We start from the raw sequence: 20,948 nt of genomic DNA, 5'->3' as shown, positions 1-20,948 counted from the left end.
GAATGAATGTTTAAAGATATGTTGCAACTGAAAGAAGAAAATGAAACCAGTAAGTTTCTCAAGCAATATACATGCTTTATTGGTGTATTTAGGATTACACGTGAAAGAAGGATTAACGTTCAGTCAATGGAAAGGAGATCAGAAGGCACAGATAACATAAAAGTCACGTACATCTCCAGCAGAAAGTCACATGTCATTTTTTGCACCAAAAATTTCACCAACCAAACAAATTTTTATAGGTGAAATTGTAAGACACATCACTTTACAACTAAAATTTAAAAGTAAGTCACAATAAACAGAACTTTTTAAAGGAGTAGGAGAAATTTTAGATATGGTTTACTTAATTCAAGTAGAATACATACTTGACAAAATTTGAACTTCTCCAACAGCATTTGAAAATATTTAGAGACAAATACCCAAATACTGAAGTCTAAGTAACCAATAAATTTAAGGCTATTCATTCTTGTTTCATAAATTAAATATATAAATATATTAAAGTGAATGGCTTTAAACTACTCACAGAATCTTACAAACTCCTTTACAAAAATCTGGAAATAGCTGAAGCAGTGAACTTCCTTGTTGTAATGTTAATAAACTATATCCTTTGTTTGTTTAAGTTTGGGTGCCATATATATTTTGCACTGAACTGAAAAAATATTTCTCTTGTTTCAAGAGTATGCAGCCTACTACAAGAAACAGAAAGTTTTTAGGTTTGAAGACTTCTACAAAGACAATCCACCCAAATGTTCCATATGAGTGACTGTAGAAAAGGTATGCTGGCAGATAGAGGTAGCTGGAAAATTGACTGGATTCCCAGACTTCCATCTTGACAAGTCATGAAGAAAATCAGCCTACGTCAATTGCAAGTTTTAGAGAAATAAGTCTCGAAAGTACTCATCAAAATCCTCTTCCCTGTAACAACAACAAAAAATAAAAGTCAGAAAGTTCTGCTTTGGATTTGTACCTACGAGATAATTTTTGTATGAGCAAGTTTTAGCACACTTCTGATTAGAACTGTAGAAGGTTTAGATAATTTTGACTTACTCACTACATTCCAATACCCATCACATTTCCCTGTGAGAGCTGACTCTTAGGACCTACTGCTAAGATAGTTATTGGTATAGTAGAGGGTAAGGCAGCAGTGGTACGGTAGTGGCTTAACAAAGGTTTTCCTCAAGAGCTGCATATGTCTTCTCTTTAAAAACACATTTTTAGGTTCACTGCATGGAAAGAGATTTGACATAACCTCTAATGTGTGAATACTCATTGAAACACTGAGGACAACTCTGTCTTTGCAATTCCGAATGGACCTTGTACGTTTCAGTAGCTGCAAGTTCACTACATCAAACTGACCGTGATTTTCCACCTGCTTCTCGTCGAGGATCTTTCCCAAAGTCAGCTTTTGAAGGACCACCTTCTGCATTGCTGTTATCTAAATCTGTTGAAAAATTTAAAATGTTTATTCAATAAATTTTAAAATAATTAATCTTTTCTAAATTAGATGGTATATTGCTAGAAGCAATGTTTAATTGCAACCATGAGAATAAAAAGAACACTTCACACAAAGTGAAAATGAAAATGTTTTGCAATGTTAATTAGGGTAGTATCAAGAAGATTCTTAGGTATCACACACCAGTGTTTTGGTCAAACATAACAACAATCATGTCAAAACAATGATCGTGACACAACAGCAACATAGCATTTTTTTCCCTAAAATGTAATAATTACAAACCCAGAATTACGACACAGTTTCAATTTATGATATTAATCAATTACCTTACTTAAATGATAGTTTTTATCTATCGTGACTTATCAGTGAAATTGTAAGAAAACATGGATTATTGCATAATTATTGCATATTAGTACACAGGAATTTAATTTCAGAGGCTCCTCCCTTCCCCCCAATCTTCCACTAAGTTCCTGATGAAACAAATACTTTGGGTATGGTCCAAATACTAAGAAAATTGCTTCAGGTATGCCTGTATCTGACTGGGAAAGCCTAGGACATTCCAAAAAATGTATAGCAGAGCATAGGAATCAGTGAAAACAGTCAATCATTTCTAGACAGTCTGCAACAAGAATTGGCATGACCAGGAGATGGGGTCTGTTTCACAAAAAAAGGAAACTGGAGACTGGAATCACTGAAAAACAAGCAGTGACTAAGGAGTCACTGAATGGATCCACCTGCAACAAGTAGGTTTTGAGGTACTACAAGTGGTAGTTGGAAAAGACATTAATTAGAGCCTAGGATTTATTAAATGTCTTTTTTTTTTTTTGAGCAGAACACATATCACTATAACTTCCCAAAGGAAAATATAGCAGTTATTATATCAGAAAAGTACTATCTTTACACAGTACAGACTGCACAGCATGAAATTATTAACAACGTACCTATTTTTGTACCCTCTACTCTTTTTTGGAACAATCTGACATTTTTCTGGTTATTTCCATTCTGTTATCTGCCCACATTTTCATTTTTGATTAAAAAATTTCCTCCTTAAAATTCCCTACACTTTTTCTGCAAGATATTCAAGTCATTCATTTGAACCTTTGTATTTCTGTTTGTTTCAGACACCATTCTTAAAATATAAAATATTAAAACAGCTAATAAAACTAAGATCAATGACAACTGTCTGTGATATTATACAACTTATTACAAAAACATAAAGGTTATTAAAATACCTTTACCTTCATCAGAATTATCTGAATCATCTGAAGAAACCTGATCTGTAAAGAAACACCAAAATACAAAAAAAACAATAAGCTTCTCTCGGTTTTATCTGTTATCTTAAATTGTTTACAGAGATATTTCTATCACAATTTATTGCACTAAACATGTGCAATTGCATACACACACTGCATTCCAAGAAAGCAAGCAAACACTTGGAATAAAAGGATTCTTTTTGCATAAGCGCAAAGATCAGTTTGAGCCTAATTATGTCAACCCAGGATCTCTGATGTAAAAAGGTTATCCAACATTTCCAAAAGGTTTTCAACTCCAAAGCCTCAACACTAAATACTTCATAACCCTTTCTAGTATGCAACATCCAATGCTTGCACAAATTTCCCTTGCACTGCATACTTTTCAAAAGGCTGTCCCCCTCTCTGTTAAATATAAGAAATGTATCTTTTTTCTGCATCTAGGAAATTGTATCTAAGGCATTTACTTTTTTGACTACCTGTGTTGCAGTCAAGAAAGTTACATATCTGTATGTATAACTAAATGTATTTATACATAATTATATGTCTTTATCTATGCAGCTGTAGCAAAACTAAGGTTCAACAAACCTATCTGAGTATTTTAACAACTGAAGTTTAAATTTACCTTTATGGGTCTTTTTTTTGGACTTTTTTTTTGCTGAACGAGATAATTTGGTCTTCTTTTTTTTTGGCTCTTTAGAGTTCTCTGAAGCTGTGCCTCTTTTCTTGCATGTTTTGACTTCTTTCCTCCTTTAAAAAAGATGAATGTACACCTCCTCTATTATATGTACTTCTTACGCAACAGTAATTCTGAAGTATTTAATTCAGCCAAACATGTCATTTTTTCAGACACCTATCAGTAGTTAAACTGAAAAAAACTGATTCAGTTAAAAAGAAAAGTGCTATTAGAAACAGAAGAAAAATAACCACTGGGCTGAAATTAAGCAAATTAAACTTCTGTGGTGATAGGAATGGAATTCTTCTAGTCTGAGGGGTTCTGTGCTGTCATCAGCACAGTATCTTAACCCTCAACAGTGACAAGTCAGTGAATAAGAACTCCAGAATATGTATGCTATTTCAGGATAGATTAAGTTCCTAATCATCTCACTGAAATTTTGCTCGTGTGTGCTGCTCATCATAATTGCAACTTATCAATAATTCAGTCCCCATTATTTTCAAAATATTTCATTACCGGTGATGGAAGTTTAGTTTGTGGGAACATTCTGGACATAGTCCTGAAAAAGAGAAAATGAGAACATTGCAGCCAAGAATCTGATGAGCATAATTAACAAAACTAAAAAACTAGTTAGAACTAGATCTTTTAACATCAGTTGCTTTTCCTTCAAAATACTAGTTCCAATGTAATTGCAGTCAGGATTGAAAAAATACATGATGAATCTCTCCAGTGCAAACCCAGATTTCACTAAATGTGAAGGATGATCACAAGTTTAGCACTGGCAGCTCTTCATTAAAGTATCAGTGCTTCTCATGTACAGACATCCCATTTATGGATCCTATGGACAGATTAAATTCTTCTACAATTATACTGAAGACGTGTAAGTCTCTTAGAGCTTTGTCAGAGACCAAGCGCTCCCACATGGAGTGTCTTGTGCACAAAAGGAAAAAAAACGCACTAGTCACTTATTTTACACGAAGTAACTGTATAAACTGTACTAAGTTTAATTATCTGATAAACATATCATCATGTACACGATACTGAATTGGAAAATCCCACTCAAGATGTAAGAATGGAAAATTGTTTAATGATAGAATTTTTGTAAGAAAACACAAATATTTGAAATAAAATCAGTAGAGCTGAAGATGTTCAAGAAGTTGTCTGGTCCAAAGATGTAAGGACTTCTAAGCCAAGTAACTGAATGAGCAATGACAATGCTGAAATTCTCCTTGCAATGCAGTATTGTCCACTAAAACTAGAAATGCTTCTATATTAAATAGCTTATATCCAATTATTCTAATTTTATGATATGCTAATTATAAAGTTCTTAATCTGTAACAGCTTTGTCATATATAATGATAACAGCTTTCTCTCTAATTCAAGAGCACCATAATACCACCTGTGATTAATTCAACAAAATGATCTCCTATTCCAAATTTGTCATGAACTCATTATCATTGGGTCTCATTCAGTACCATTCAAAGTACAAGATACTTGTCCTCTTAGTGTACATATCCAGAAAGGGCTGACTCACTCAATTTCACAAGTGCATTCCTCTTTTCACCATGTTCGACGTAACCAAAATTCACCTCCCAGCTCTTCAGGCCTTCATTCTCATCACAGTGTTTATTTCCACAGGAAAACTGACCTGTAAAGAGTCGAAACCAGCAAGCTGTGCTTCAGTGATTAACATGAATATATATGGGGTTGTTATTTCCAGTTCTGCTCAGTTTTTGCTTTTCATTTTCTATTTCTTTCGAATAAGAACTCCCCACAAATCTAAAAATAACATCTAGATTAAGGGAACAACAAGGAACAACAAAGCAATCAATCGTACTTGTCCAGTATTGCCTATTTGCAAAGGAAAAAACATAACTGTGTTTTGAAATGTATGGAGAAAGTTGTACATTATGAAATAATAAGCCTAATATGAACCCTGAAAAAATGAATGTCACTAGGATACATCCTAAACCCTTAATGATTACTTACTTAGCAGAGGATGATGGATCAGAAGTTGTGATTCTGACATGCATCTTTAATGACATCAAACAATTCAAAAAAACATTTGTACAATATGAAGATGCCCACATGCTTTTTACATAACTAGTTTACCTGACATACTGGATATACAATTTGTATTCTAGTGACTATTCATAAATACCTTTCTTTTAAGAAAAGGAAATCAACTTTGTGAGAAATGCTATGTCAGCTTTAAAAGCTTCCTTTGGTTTATTATGTGAAAGCAACACTGATTTTAAAACAGATCTGCACATAATCAATTTTGTTTACACCACTGAAGCCCCAATATTGGAGTAATAAAGATACATGCATTCCCTTTGCAGAAGACTGATTTGTATGCAGAGCAGCATAAAGGATGTGTATTAATAGGCTCACAGGCAGGACTGTTGGTGAACGATTAACCTCAGAAAATTCTGCTTAAGCAGCTAACTAATGGATTGGCAGTGTCCTCAGATACTTCAGTTCTGTAGTGAAACATCACTTGCAATGAAAACATATGAAGTAAAAAAACCCCCAGAACTCTCATTAAAAAAGCAAGCTTCAAATTAATATACATTAAGTAGTTTAACCCTATGTAAGGTATGGCTATCAGTACCCTATGTCATAGCAATCTCCAATATGACCTCCTTCCAAAACACTTATGGCAAAGACTGGAAAGAAAAGAAGCCAAAGAAATAATTTGGCATTTAGAATTAGTAACACAATTGTCACCTCTTCTTCCATTTGTCTTTGTGACCATGTAAAGACAGCCACCAAATGCAAAGCCACCAAATGTGAGTACTGCATTCCTGCATTCCTTTGTTCCCACCCCCAAACCTCAGTGACAGAGCAGGTTCTCATCACCACCGCACTGACACAGCCACATCAGTACATACCGCGAGTACATACAATGCTAATGCTAATTATCAGACGGGTAGGTATCGGTGTGCCATTGCATTTAATTCAAGTTTATATGCCTGATTTATATTTTCAAATTGCATAAAAGACCCACGGGTTTTTTTTTAAGGAATCGTTTGGAACCGCACTTGGAGACACCCGCCAGAGGGCTGGGTTGTCGCGCCCCCCAGTGGTGAAAGAGAGGATTTACCCATTCCTATTCCAACTGCTCGCTTTTTGCTAGGATCCCATTAAAAACCTTGAAATATGTAATTCTGCACTTTCTCCCACATTTTAAAATATAGAGTACCACAAATTAAACACACAAAGCTATAGTTTTCACCACATGAAGACATAAAAATAATTTACTTCTCATTTATTTTAATTATGTTGTAACAGTATTCAATAAAGCATGTAATTCTGTCAAATGCAACTATCTATTAATAGAATGTGTAGTGCTGAATGCAACACATGACTAGAAATACCTTTAAAGGCTTTACTATTTACAGTTTAAAAATCCCCACCATTAATGTTCACGCTTTCTACTCTGAAATACTCATTTTTCAAAAAAAATCATAAATGCATTTCTAACTTTTTGAAATACATTACAATACAGATGTTTACAGAATACAGCTGTTTAAAGAACTGTAACTGAGTGAAACTGATCAGCAGTACAATGCCATGCAATTTTCTGGCATATGTATCCATGACTTCTGAAAATCATAGGTGTATGAGAATCCACCTCAGGAACAGCAATTCCTCATTCACCTAATTTTCTTGCTTGTTCAGCAAGTTGAAAAAGTCCAAGCACCTCAGCCATGGAATGAGGACCACTGTGCAAAGTCCCAGTAACACACTGGGAAGACTTCACACCCAGAATTAAGGTACTGATTTAGAGACAGGATTGGGAGACATGATAATCACTCCCACTGAAGCTTTTGAAACCAATTTAGCCTAAAATAGGTATCACATGAGAAACTTTAATTAAAAAGTTAATGTTTTGCAGAACAGCACTGGAGAAACTGTTAATCAATAAATTATTTCCTGAGGAGAACTACTAAGACACTTCAATTACAGGTATCAAAGGCTAATGAGGCAGCCAAACTACTGGAGAAAAGCAGCTAAAAAGCCCACCCATGAAATTCCACATTATCAAACACATTATGGTGCTGTTCATTACAAAACTGACCTAGTGAAAATAAACTATATGCTCTTTTAATTGTAATATGTGCAGATTGGTGTGCAATCTAAACCTATGTGGCATAAAACAGCAAAGCTGGAAGATAAGTCAATTTTTTGTACATTATTATCTGATAAACTTACCAGTACCATCAAACATTATCTAACAAAATTATGTCAAAAAGCACCAAAAGAGCATCAAGAAGAAATGTCATGTAAAATGAAAGGCAGCATTACCTTTTCCTGAAATTACTTCTTTCTCATGTCGCCATCTAAATCCAAACTGTTAAGATAAGAACCAAGATTGAGTTGTGAATAGTCAGCATATTAAGCACTGTAAAGACTAATTTCAGTTGATTGATGTCCTGCACATGGCTCATCCATTTAATTCTGATCTGGAAATTTTAATTTCTTTCTCTTCTAATTAAAAATATCTCTCTGCCTCTGCTAACCAGAAAGTTTTTTTAAAATAAAAATACCTCAAATATTTTTATTTTTATACTAAGTCCTCCATGCTGAAAAACAATTACAAAAGCAAACACAATAACATTTCCAAGCAGAAGACAAGTTGGCCTAGAAATCTGGAATAAAAACAAAACAATAAAATGTATTTTATTCAATGACCAGGTGTCAAACAGATTTCACTTCTTAGTAAATAGGAGACACTTCCAATCTGTTAAAGTACAAAACAAAGTACAGAGACAGCAAATAAGAAATTCTCTGGGAAAATAAGACAACAAAGGGAACGTTTCCACTTCAGTGCATATCAAAGTAAAACTTAAATGCAGAACACCCTCCTGTGCTGCACTGCAAAGCTGACAATAGAACTGAACTATCTGACAATACAGACAGTCATTTATCAGCATCAAAGTTTGCAGACAAGATGCACTGAAGGTTCAAAGACAACCTTGACCTAGAAAATTCTTACCTAGGGAAAATGTCAGGAGTAACTGACCCAGCACAAGCAAGAGCTGTCAGAACACACTTCCACTGCCTCTACGTAGCCTCACACCAGAGGCTCACATTGGCATTTCTGATTAAAAGGACACACCAGTGAAAACCAAGCCAGACTTGTCACCAGCAGGGGAAGCAGCCTGGGAGCAAGAAAGGTGAGTGGGTCTCCAGCTCTGGCTGTGAGAACACCTGTGAATCTCTAGGGATGAGAGCAGGGGAGTCTCAGCTATGTGCATGTGTGTGAGTGAGTAAAACAGTCTGGACCAGCAACTGGAACATGCCTGGGGCCTCAGGGGGTGCTTGTGTCTTGGGGTTTCTTACTGTTTTCTTCTGAGCTTTGGTCTTTGAGAAGGTGGTTCTGTTTATTTTCCAGATTCTCAAGGGAGATGCTCCCATGAAACTGGTCCTTACCATTATCCAGTCCTTCCAGTAAAACAGTGGTTTACTTCAGAAGAAAAGTCCTAAAGAGATCTGAGCTACAATCTCTATGCAGAGATCTAGAAAAATTATCTGACTAGAATATTTTGGCCAGGGGCAGAACAGCTGTGAAAAGACAGATGAGCACATATGTGCAAGTCTCAATCTGTGCAATATATGTATTTAAGACATCACAGAAAACTGACCTCCAACTTTTGCTTTGACACAAAGTAGCATACAGAATACTGAATCATAGAATCAAAGAACAGCTCAGGTTGGAAGGCATCTTAACAGACCACCAGGCTCAACCTTCCATGGGGAAGGGAGTCCAAATGAGATTATCTATCACCCTGGGCAACTGCATCTGAAAAACCTCCAGCAATGGGGATTCCACTGTGCCACTGGGGAGGTTGTTCCAGTGACTGAATGTTCTCACTATAAAAGAATTTCTTTCTTATATCAAGATGAAGCATCAACATGCAAAAGGCCAACTTAACTGAGAAGCTGTTATCTACCTCTCAAAGCATCAGCACTGCAAAATAGAAGGCACAGGAGGCTAAAGATATCCAGCTTCCAGTTTCTGGAAATGCAGAAAAAAAGTTAAGGCAGAAAAAAATCTGAAAGCACAGACTGTATTCCATCAGTGTGAATGCGATGAGCAGTTTAAGACTTCCAAGAAAAAAGCCTCCTTTGAAATCCTTCTGTACCAAACATGAGCATGGATAAATCAGTCACTGAGAAAAATCTTGTATCTGTTTCTATTTTTCTAAGAATTTCTAAGAAAGGATTTTCACATGATCTGAACATATTTGAGAATAGAAAGCATATATATTTTACAAATTGCATGACACAGCAGTTATGCTGACACGGCAATTCCAAAAATATAGGTAATGACTTAGGAGCATAAATGAGAACAGAGAGTTACCTCAAAGCTAGGATAGACACACTTGAAGTCTGTCAGGGAAACACTGTTCACACAACAAAACACACACACAAAAAAAATCTGGGCCAGAACAGAAGTTTCCCACAAAAGACAGCAAACATATGGAAACTTGGCACAGTAGAGAGAGAAACAAAAATCTGTAAGCATGCTCAAGGGAAATAAGCTGGGGGGATGGGGGGATGGAGCAGACATTGAGGGATATGACATAGCTACAGGAAAATAAAATCAAATTTACTCAAAAAATGAGGGAAGGCATCTTCAGCATTTTAGGTTTTGCTGATTTTAATTAAATTTTTGCATTTTACTGTCCCAATTGTCTTTAGATGACTGTCATCTTTTCTTCCTAATACAGCTAAGCCTTGTCCTTGCAAATATTTACCAGTGAATGCAATTTTCAATACTATAAATAGTCAAAAAGAACTATATAGGCTGGGTTACTGTGTGCTAGAAACACTGAGACACATCTGAGTTCAGCACCAGTCTTTGGAAAATCACAATAGAAAATTCATGTGTACTCTTTGACTAAGAACTTAGTCAGCCGAAAACTTGGAAAAAATAAAGGCTGTTCCAGTTAGGAAGAAAACTCGGTGCTGGAATTGGTCTGTTTCTCTTAAGAAAATCTATTTATTTACAAGGCACATACAAATCCTGTTTCCACAAAGAGAAAAGAACAACCAGCAAAAGATGCTGCTTTAGAATAGACTTTTCCAAAATTGTTTCTGCCAGCATTCAAGTACAAAACTCTTTTTAGGCTTTTTTTTTTTTTTTTTTTTTTTTTTTTTTTTTTTTTTTTTTTAAACAGCAACATTCCATGGGTTTTTGGGCTTCATCTACTGCTCCTCTCCAAGCAACCTCTCCAGCCTTCCTTCTTTAACCCCTTTGCATTTTCTGCCTTTCACACACAATGTACCTCTTCATAAAACATCATCTGACAGAAATGTTCCTATTCCCACAGAAGCACATTTTTGAGGCAGTGACAATGCTTGGATTCAAACTGCTGCTTATTGAGTAACTTGACAAATTCTCACAACTCCCTTTCTATGGAAGGAGTACTAACAGTCTGGTTTTACAACATATCCACAATCGTAAGGCAATTTTTAAAAAGGCTGTACTTCAAAACCCAAGATGATTTACACTAAGGAAAAATACCTTATTCTCTTTGTATCTGCTGAGATCTGCTATACAGTATTCTTTGTACAATTTGTCATAATATTTCTTTGCAAGCTTCTTCTCCCTAAAACAGAAAGTATTATTTTTATTAAATATAGAAGACAACATAATTCACTTTACACTGTAATGACATTAGCAAGACAAAGACATAGGTTTTCCCTGAAAGCACGTAAGTCGTAGACCTAGAAATGGAACAGAGAGTCGTTAAACTAGGGAGTAATTTTCATAAAACTGGAAAAATAAATACAAAAGAAATCCACTGTACATACTAAACTGTGTTTTTTCAAACTCTGCTTTCTTCAGAGCTTTTGAACAACCATTTGGACGTCAGAGAAACACTATTATTTATTAGTTCTTTCTGTCATCAATTCATGTTGGCATTTGAGCAATATTACAGTATGAAAGACCTTCTAATGGTCTTTCATTTTCAAATGCATCAAAGAATGATGATCATCAAGTATGCACAGTAATTCTTAACTAGTAAAGAAAACCACAACTTTAGTACAAGTGATCTAAAAATAGCATGCTATAATAGTTTCAGGTACCAATTCATGTCTGCTTCATCCTCTTCATTCCACAGGAATCTATGGTTTTCTCTAATAACATCAAGATCCGTCTTGTCATTTGCTCTATAAAAGGACACACCTTTTTTTAGTACAGTGTAACATTAAAATGAGAATCCATCAAATAATAATTTGGTAAGCATCAATATTTTACAGTTCTGATCTCTACCTCACAGCACAAAGGAATACATTTCTATGATATAAAACCATCAAAAATGTATTCCCTGGGGTACCTGTTCCCAAATAAAAAAAACTCAAGGTGGAAAACGGCCACTGAAATTGTGATGACTTGATCCTGTCTGAAAACACTTTTTATACTCTTTATTGAAGACAGTGATGTTAAAAGGCAGTTATAGATAGCTCTAAAGAAGTTATTATTCTGGACAATGGATAGCAATTCTGCACATTCAGAAGTATTTCAGACTGTTATTTTGAAGATACTGACAGGTATTTCTCAATGTACCCTTTATTAATGATCACCTGTCATCCTTTCTTTTACATAACAAAACAAGAATAATTCAGCTCATGGTACGTTCTTATCTAAAAAATATGAAAACAAAACAAAACAGGGCAGTTTTGTGTTTGGGTATTTCCAATTACTGTAGTTACCATTTGTGACCAAAATAATTAGCAATTTGATACACAGCTACATGCACCTCTGTCTCCAAAGCTACAATATATTTTTAACAGCTTTACATAACAGGGGAGCTTTGAGATCAGGAGGGAAAAGGTTGCAAACGGTTCTCACCCAGATCTTCGGAAATCCTCTATTTTGCCGCCATAGTATAAAATGTAGTCATGCACAAACTTTTTGTGTCTTTCATACTGAATAAAGCAATTAAGGATTGTTTCAGAACTTATTTCCTTTTACCACAGTTTAAAACCAAAAAAATCCCAGCCAAAATCTTTTTACATATTTAAGAGAAAGGCTTTTCTTCTCACAAATAGTTTGGCAGTTTCCAAAAAAAAAGAATGGAATTAATTAGGAACTTAATAACCTCTCATAGAAGCTTATTTCCAAATACAGGAATTCAAGGCAATATCATCTTTAAAACCTCATTCATCATCTATAAAACTGTCGTCCTTTATCAAAGATGCTCTGTATGCATATACACAGAAACTTGGTTCATTTTTTCAGCTGTGATTTAGACAACAGCTTCTTTGTATTGCAGTTTTGGTTTAAAACAAGTTTGTACTTCTCTATTATAGAAACAGTCTGGCTAATAAAATGGAATAATTTGTTACTTTTTACCACCAACATACAAATAAAAGTTGTATGTCTTAGTTTGGAAATGAAAATAATGGAAAAATATGTAATGCTTCTTAGAACACTTTGGCCTCAGTGTGAGGCCAAAATAGAAACATAATTTGAAACACATTTGTAGCAAATCTGAGCAAAATATGCAACTACTTGCTCAGAAAATAAGTGCCTTCATGAATAAAAACTTCATACATGGCTTCTTTAAAAGATTTTCAATTTACTTTTATCTTAACAGCAAAAAGAAGCTCCTCTGAAGAATGACTAGTATCTGGTGCTGCAGTGTCACCTAATGTGATAACTGAGAAATCCCAGTATTTGACCATAATGGATAACCTGTGCCCCATCTTCAAACTTGAAACAGAAGGATACAGCATCCATAGATATCAAGTGAAATCTTCTTTTTCTTGCTTCTTCCCTGTTAATAACAAACACAGTCCAGTGAAAATTACCTTTCCATTAAGAGTAAAATGCCTCAGAAAAGCAATATATAAAAGATACCTATCACATTCTTCTGTTGCAAATTGTCTGTGAACCACACTGCCTTGTTTTGGTTTTTGGAATGGCTTTATCAAAAGGGCATCTTCCTGTATTCTAAAGGTGGGAAAAAGAAAGAAAAGTTAGTCAAGATCTTTTCATAAGCAATAAAATTCTCATATGCTAAACCTTGCACTATCTTGAGTAACAAAAACTGTTATGTTGCGGTTTTCTACAAGAATAAAATGAAACTTCAGAACCAACATCAGCTTGGACTTTACCTCATTTGCAGAACAAAATCAGAAAGGCATTTGTTTCCAGTTGGCATTTAAAGTCAATTGCTTAAAACAGAAAATTGTAATATTTGTTTTTATGATAAAACTTGGAAGATTTCTCAGTTTCACTCTGACATTTATAGTCCTTTACAAATCTCAGCTACACAGCAAAGCAGGAACAGGAAGGACAGTGCATTCACTGAAAGAGACTGACTGGCAGTAACCCTCTTCCATTCTTTCAGGCCAGTGTCTCAACACTCATTAAACAGCTCTGCCTCTTGTAGTGCCATCACCAGAATCACAAATTTAAAAGTCAATTACCATGTAATGAACCGTACTTGTCAGTAGGCAGCTAAAATTACTTTTAGAGTTCAACAAAGTAATAAAAAGTTAACTATATACATTTTAGCTAGTAAAAGTTATATTTAGTTAAATTCATTCATAAACTGAAGTGAAGAAAAGATTTTTTTTCCCATAATTATTAGCAGGCAGAAGGATGGAAATCAGAAACCTGAAGAAAGCAAGCCAGGGAATTTGTTTCTAGCTATGGAATATAGGACTCTAGAAACTTAAGGTATCATTTACTCAAAGGATCTGTAAGCACAAAGTTCTCATAACAAAGGTCTATAAAACAGCAATTTGGAGAGAATTTAGGACTACTATTTTCCTTAAAGTGAAAATAAATACCATGATAGAACAAGAAAAGGAACCCACATAAGAGCCCTACTGGGAATTAGCAGTGGTGTGCCAGAACAAGTATAATGATGGTATTTTTGAAAGGCTCCTGATGGTTAGTTAATATTCCACCTAGAAAGTGGAACAGTAGAATGTGCAGTGGTGTCTAAAGAAAATGAAATCTGAATAAAACCAGTCACTATTTTAATGGAGAACAGCTATATTTATAAAATAAATGAAATGGCACAATGCCTGCTATTATTCCAAAGATTAAAACATGTTTGTTTTTTTTTTCCCAGAATGCAATCAGACACTACAAAATCCATTCTTTCAACTCTTCTGTAAAGGAAAAATATGCAAGAGTCCTAGGAAAGTTTCCAGAAAGCCTTCTGAAATAAAGTCTAATAAAAGAGCAAGGGAGAGAAAGGAAAAAGTAAGAAAAGTGTATGCAAAATGTAGGCCAAATGTTCATTATGGCGCAGAAAGTGTAAAGGAACTACAGTATAAAAGCAAAATAAATACATCAATAAATAAAAATCTTTGCAATACAGTCAGATCAGACTACAAAATTCCAGGTCACTAACTGTGCAAACCACTGAAAGTATTGGCCAAGGTCATCTCAAATAAGAGATGTGCAGGTACATATCAAGGATTGATCACAACACAATTTACCAATTCCCAGGTCTCTTCACAAATTAAGTAATAAAGAAGTAGCACCAGCTCTTCACTTTATATCTCTACGTGTTTTATATCTACAAAGCCTGCTACCAATTGGTCTTTTTTGCCTTTGCTCTCCTAGCAGTTCCATTTGTCCTGATGGATCACAGTGGTGTGAACAGTGCTGCCAAAACCCAGCAGTGGATACTAATGCTTGGAAAAACAAAACACTCTGCTCCAAGGACTGAGGGGCAAATGTACACCAGATGGAGATGGCAGAACAGATCTTAATCAGCTGCCCCTAGGAGATGACAACCTTTGGCAAGCTTGAGATGAGGAGATGCAGAAATCAAAGAGATTGATTTTTTCAAAAAACATTTCAACACCAGAGCTTATATGCAATAGCATCATCTTCTATGCACACTAAGAGGCCATTTGTGGAAAATACATAATGCAAAGTGTTAATTCTGTACTACATTACCTTTTAGTCTTTTGCAGAGATTTCTCTTCACTCTCCTCATCACTAAAATCAGAATCATAGCCTCCATGGCCACGTGCCTGAAAATAATAGACCAGTCAATATATCTGCTAAAGTAATATGGATATGGCATAATTACAAATCAGTACTGTCCATCATGCATAAATAAAAGACAGAGAGCAAGCAAACAAGTGCAAATTCTCGCATGTCTAAGCCAAACAAAATTCCACAGACAATGCAGAATATACTCCAGATAATACAGGGCAAAGAAAGATCACTTCGTAAAATAGATCACTTTATGAATAATTTATATGCATATGTCCTCATATTTAATCTTCACATAAATGCAGCAAACTAAAAGTACAATAAATATCTTGGGTTTTTATTCCAAATAATATTCCTTATGTAACACAAAGCTGAATATCTTCCCCAGGAGCTAGTCTTTCAGGGGGCTGGAGGGCAGCAAGTGATTTGCCCACATTCTAAATGCAGAAAAATAGGAATAAAAGTTTATTGGGCTCTGACACAGCATTTTAGATCCTTAGATCTTACACTGGTAGCTGGAAATCTGATTGAAACAATAACTAAAATACAAGCCAACAGTACGCCTGCAAAAATGTATCGCCTCATCAGCGCAACATTCCTACCAGGAAACGAAACCTTTTCCACACACTTTGGGACTGAAATGGCAAATTAATGCATACAAGAAAACAAAAAAATCCATATTGTAATGCCTTCAAATGACCAAGCACTGACTGATGCCCAGAAGTGTCCATTTTTCAAGGGACAGTTCCATGTTCAATTCCTTCAGGAGATGCAATGGCTTAAGTAGAACCCATCTCCTCTCCCTCACTCCTACTCCGGTACCTCCCTTCCAGTTACAGTTGTGAAAGTACACATGAACCAGACCAAACACCTCACCCAAGTTACAATGAAAAAAGATTATTTTAACCCAGATAAGTTTCCTTACAGCTCATCCTGAGCCCCCACAACCTCCACCAGCCAGCTGAAGGGGCAGCACAGGGAGAGAGCAGCCAGAGCTGGCCGTGGTGTAAACCAGCATTGACTTCAAACAAGCTTTTACACAACTGAGGTAAAAACATGAGGGATGGCTATTAATACGGCTGCATGTGGAAAGGTTCCACACACTACCAAATTATCTTGGTGAGACTATGGATAAGAAAAGACAATGGGTTAGAAAACAAGCGTGTTTGATTCAGCTGATTCTTACATTACCACAGTTATATTCCTCCTCAGTCAAAAAGCTGAGAAAAACAATATCTGATAAAAAGACACAACTCCTCGGGATGATTTTGATGAGGTGCCTTCTCTTGATGCAAATGCCTTGCAGAAATGCCATGCTGAGGAGTCTGCTGTATCCTCTACTGCCACCAACAACTGGTTTGTATAGTGAACAGTATGTAAAACACTATCTTCTCAAACTGACAGTGAAGGACTCTTTTTAAAATTTTTAAAAATCCTTTACTATTATTATTATCATGATTATTAATAATGAACAAATACCGTAATATTTTTCCCACTCGTCTGGATGCTTCTGAAGAACACATAACTCTTCTATCTCGGGTTTGGTTTTCTTCCCCCGAGATTCAGGTGGTGGTTTGAGTGGGTCTTTTTCTGCCCTCTGAAGGGTTTGAGTCTGTGCTTGGCACAAGAATGAAGTGGAGTCTCAAGGTCTTGTTTTTTCTCTGGTTTCTCCTGTATTTATTATTTCTCATCTTACAAGTTCTTTGTGCCTGGCTAAGATGCTCACAGCAGCTCGGACATGATGCGACTCCCCCCGTGATGGAAGGTCACTGCCTTCTTATACAGATAATTACGTGACTATTATTTACAATTTCATACCAACGCCTAGTGCCTATACTAGAAGGGTCATTTCTACTTCGACCCAATCCTCTCAAACTACTTTATTTGTCATCACTGCCTCAGAGGATGGAGGATGAGGAAGAAGGAGAGGAACTCACCCTAATTCCTCCATCTTTTTCCCCACTTCTAAGAACCCAAAATGACCAAATTTTCCACCCAGTTATAAACTACACTACTGTCTGTTTCAAATTTGTGTCTTGTAATTCCTCTCTGTGTTGGAAGTTTTTTTCCATGGACTGAAGTCAAAGCCTGTGTCTTCCTGGGCTCTGTGCCAGGGTCTCAAACCCCCCTGCACAGACCCCAGACCCTCTTTCTCGGGTCCCAGGCCCCTCTGCCGAGCTCTGTGATCATCCAGGGCGCCCAGAGGGATGCTCTGGACTTCGACACTTCTACATATATACGTGTCAACAAAAGCTAATCAAAACCTTTTCTGAACTACTTTCTATTTCCCAGGAGACATAAAAATTGTCCATTACCAAAGAAAACAGAAACAAACCAAAAAACCAAACAACCTCCCAAACAAAACAAACAAAACCAAATAAACAAAATAAACCAAATAAACAAAATAAACCAAATAAACATGCAAACTAAATAAACAAGTGCAGCAGATGTCTGCTGTAAACCATCCTCATGCACTGGCAAAAAAGCAGCAATGATGTAGTTTCATAGCTAGCCAACCTGTCACTACTTTTGTTAATGAAGTTTATATGGTCTTTAGAAAAGTCTGAACACTCTATGAGTATGCCTCAAATATATTTATACTTGGCCTCTAAATTTAAAAATTATCATGTTAATCTGGGAATGTTTTAAATGGCATTAGTAATGCTTCCCAAATGAACACTGAGAGCTTCCTTCACACTCAAAAGGGAAGAAAGTCTCAGACAACACTATGAGCATGAAAGACAGATGAAATACTGAAACAGACAAGGAAAGGAAAACTCAAATGAAAGGAGATTTTCACAGAGCAGTTGCCCTTGGATGATGTACCCTAGGAATGAAATAGACATCCTCACTAATCAGCTCAGTGATTCCAGGAATGATTCAAATAGAAGAAAAAAAGATGCAGAAAAGCTGCTCCAACAGAGTCAAACTGTAGGGCTCTCAGAGGCTGATGACTGCCTTTTGTAAAGCTGACTGTGAACATAAGGGCAGGTATGGCTAAGGACTAGGCTGCTCTTCCAACAAGAAAGCTCTTCGCAGCTTCAGACATTCCTCTGAATCACTACAATACCTCAGTGATAAATTCAGAGTAGAAAAGAACACAACCCATGAGTGATGTCCTGACACTTGTGGATCACTCCTCTGCTGAAGGCAACAGCAGGACGGGCAGGCACTGCCTTGGTGCTGGGTTTGACAGCAGCAGCTCCAGCAGTGCTGGACCAACCTTGCAGAGACTGGGACTGAATGATTTCTAACCTGACACCTTAGGATGATTCCAAGATGACCCGACTTTAGGTAAAACATACCAGTTCGTTTCATGAACTCCATCAAAGAACCTCATTCACAAATGAATCTTGCCATTTTGGTAGGACAATGTAAACACACACCTACTTAATACTGTAAAATTTCATAGCATATTTCTCCCCTTCTGCACCAAGGAAAAAAAAAAAAAAAAAAAGCCAGACAAGAATCCCAGATAAGGAAAATGTTTAATATTTAGCTGTAGAAATAGAGGAGCAGATACCAAAGTTTTGTGCCCAACCTAGCAGATGTAGACATGGATATGCATAATGATCAACAAAATTTAAAGTAACTACTTTCACTTTTTAATAAACCCCCTAAATATAAACTTTGCTTTGATGGAATTTGTCAGAATGCTTCTAGTAAATTATTAAAACAAATACCAAGTGTTTTATCAAAACACGCATCTGAAAGCTATGTAACTTAAATGGTACAGTGTATTTTGCTGCTGCACCAACTTTGAATATTTTATTCCCAAACAACAAAACAAACTGAAACCACAAAATTAAAATAAGCACGAATACGCTTTGGGGTACATTTAGCTCACATTTAAGTAATCCAAATATCTTGGATTATTTAATAATGAAACAACTGGAGACAGAACAGGGCCCACTCAACTCCTAAAACCACACAAAACACAATAAATGCATGAACGTTGTACACGACTGTTGTCAGACTGAGATACCAACACTTGATGTCAATACAGGACACTACAAAGCGCCCAGGCCTGCATTTACAGCAGGCACTTCCATCCAGAGAAGGCACCTCCAATGAGGTAAACACAGATTGGTGAAATGGACACATCACAGCTTGCGTTGACTCCTGACTACAATAACGAAACAATAGTCAAAAAGAAGAAAAAAAAGGCAAAACAATCCTATAAAATATTCCCAACTGGTGGCTCCTGACCTTGGGCCCAGTCTTGCCCCTGTCCTCACAAGCACCACTCCCATCCTTCCCTTTATTTATTCCCTTTATTTATTCCCAGGTCTGTGGCCGTGCCTGCTGCTCACAGCCCAGACGTGGCCCACAACAGGCCCCAGGGCTCGTTTCAGCACAAACTGTTTGGGGAGGGTCTGAAGGACACACCGGGTCTATAGGAGACTTGAGGAGCCATCCTTGATGGATAAAGGATGCTCTGTGGAAGGTCAGAATGCTTCATGCAACATGCTCTTCCCACCTGGACGTTGTCTATGAAACTTTGCCACCCCTGCTTGGGGGAAAAAACCTGACAGTAAGTACAACCAGCTCCAAATCTATCCTTCCTGGTAAAACCTATTACAAGGACTGTCTGCATGTACCGTATGAACGGCCCTAACAAAGAAAAAAAGGCACCCGCAAGACACTGCCCCTTTATTACAGCTATGAAAGAAAAAGTCCGAGTAAAAGGCAGGGAACAGCAGAGCACGACACTGAGGATCAGAGCTTTGTGGCGCTCCATGGAGAAGCCGAACACCGGCCCGCGTGGGTCGGACGCAGCTTCCCAAGCCGTTCTTTCTTGCTCTCTTTCCCGCAGGTGGCCCAGCGCTGTCCCGGCCCGCCTGACCCCTCCTCAGCCGCCGGAGCGGGCACAGGCACAGGCACAGGGCACAGGCACAGGCACAGGGCACAGGCACAGGGCACAGGGCACAGGCACAGGCACAGGCACAGGGCACAGAGCACAGGCACGGGCACGGGCACAGGCACAGGCACAGGCACAGGGCACAGGCACAGGGCACAGAGCACAGGCACAGGCACAGGGCACAGGCACGGGCACGGGCACGGGCACGGGCACAGGGCACAGAGCACAGGCACGGGCACGGGCACAGGCACAGGCACGGGCACGGGCACAGGCACAGGCACCGGCACAGGCACAGGCACCGGCACAGGCACCGGCACAGGCACAGGCACAGGCACCGGCACCGGCACCGGCACCGGCACAGGCACAGGCACAGGCACAGGCCCGGCCCCGGCTGCCCGCCCGCCACCCGGGTACGGCGGCCTGGCCCTTCCGCCGCCATGGAGGCCGCGGCCTCCGCCGGGCCCGTCCCCGCCCGCCGCTGCCGGGCCCCCATCCCTCCCCGCCGGCCCCACTCACGGCCGCGGAAAGGCGCAGCTGGTCGGGCTCCATGGCCGCCTGCGTTCCCGGCCCTGCTCCCGGCGCTGCTGCGAGGCCGCTCCCGGGAAGCGGGGCAGAGGCGGAGCGGGGCCGCACCGCGGGCTCCCTGCCTTCCCTTCCCTTCCCTTCCCTTCCCTTCCCTTCCCTTCCTCCCCGTGTCCCTCCCTCCGCCGCGGGCGGGCGGCGCG

At 38.0% G+C, this 20,948-nt stretch overlaps 1 protein-coding gene across 1 annotated transcript; it reads right to left on the bottom strand.

Annotated features, from left to right (window-relative positions):
- Positions 1-77: 77 nt before the first annotated feature.
- Positions 78-20,858, bottom strand: LOC310912394 (protein FRA10AC1 homolog). The gene is made up of 14 exons (XM_083866954.1): positions 20,740-20,858; positions 15,321-15,397; positions 13,257-13,349; positions 13,128-13,173; positions 12,246-12,322; positions 11,480-11,563; positions 10,914-10,998; positions 7,688-7,733; positions 4,911-5,024; positions 3,893-3,935; positions 3,326-3,450; positions 2,689-2,727; positions 1,354-1,438; positions 78-912 (listed from the first exon to the last, which is right to left on the bottom strand). The coding sequence occupies exons 1-14, from the start codon at positions 20,770-20,772 to the stop codon at positions 870-872; spliced, it is 990 nt and encodes a 329-aa protein (XP_083723080.1). The 5' UTR covers positions 20,773-20,858; the 3' UTR covers positions 78-869.
- Between the last annotated feature and the right edge of the window lie 90 nt (positions 20,859-20,948).

The sequence above is a fragment of the Zosterops lateralis genome (assembly GCF_965231275.1).
Source record: "Zosterops lateralis genome assembly, chromosome: 8".
Classification (NCBI taxonomy): domain Eukaryota; kingdom Metazoa; phylum Chordata; class Aves; order Passeriformes; family Zosteropidae; genus Zosterops; species Zosterops lateralis.
This window is presented reverse-complemented; position numbering and strand designations above follow the sequence as displayed.

What these genes read in the sequence shown, in the direction of transcription:
- LOC310912394 (XM_083866954.1), bottom strand. Translation starts at nt 20,772, where the DNA reads ATGGAGCCCGACCAGCTGCGCCTTTCCGCGGCC. An exon ending in GAGGATTTCCGAAGATCTGG is followed by an intron (nt 11,564 to 12,245) that starts GTGAGAACCGTT and finishes GTCCTTTTATAG; the next exon opens with AGCAAATGACAAGACGGATC. An exon ending in AAACTAAACTTCCATCACCG is followed by an intron (nt 3,451 to 3,892) that starts GTAATGAAATAT and finishes TCTTTTTTAAAG; the next exon opens with GAGGAAAGAAGTCAAAACAT.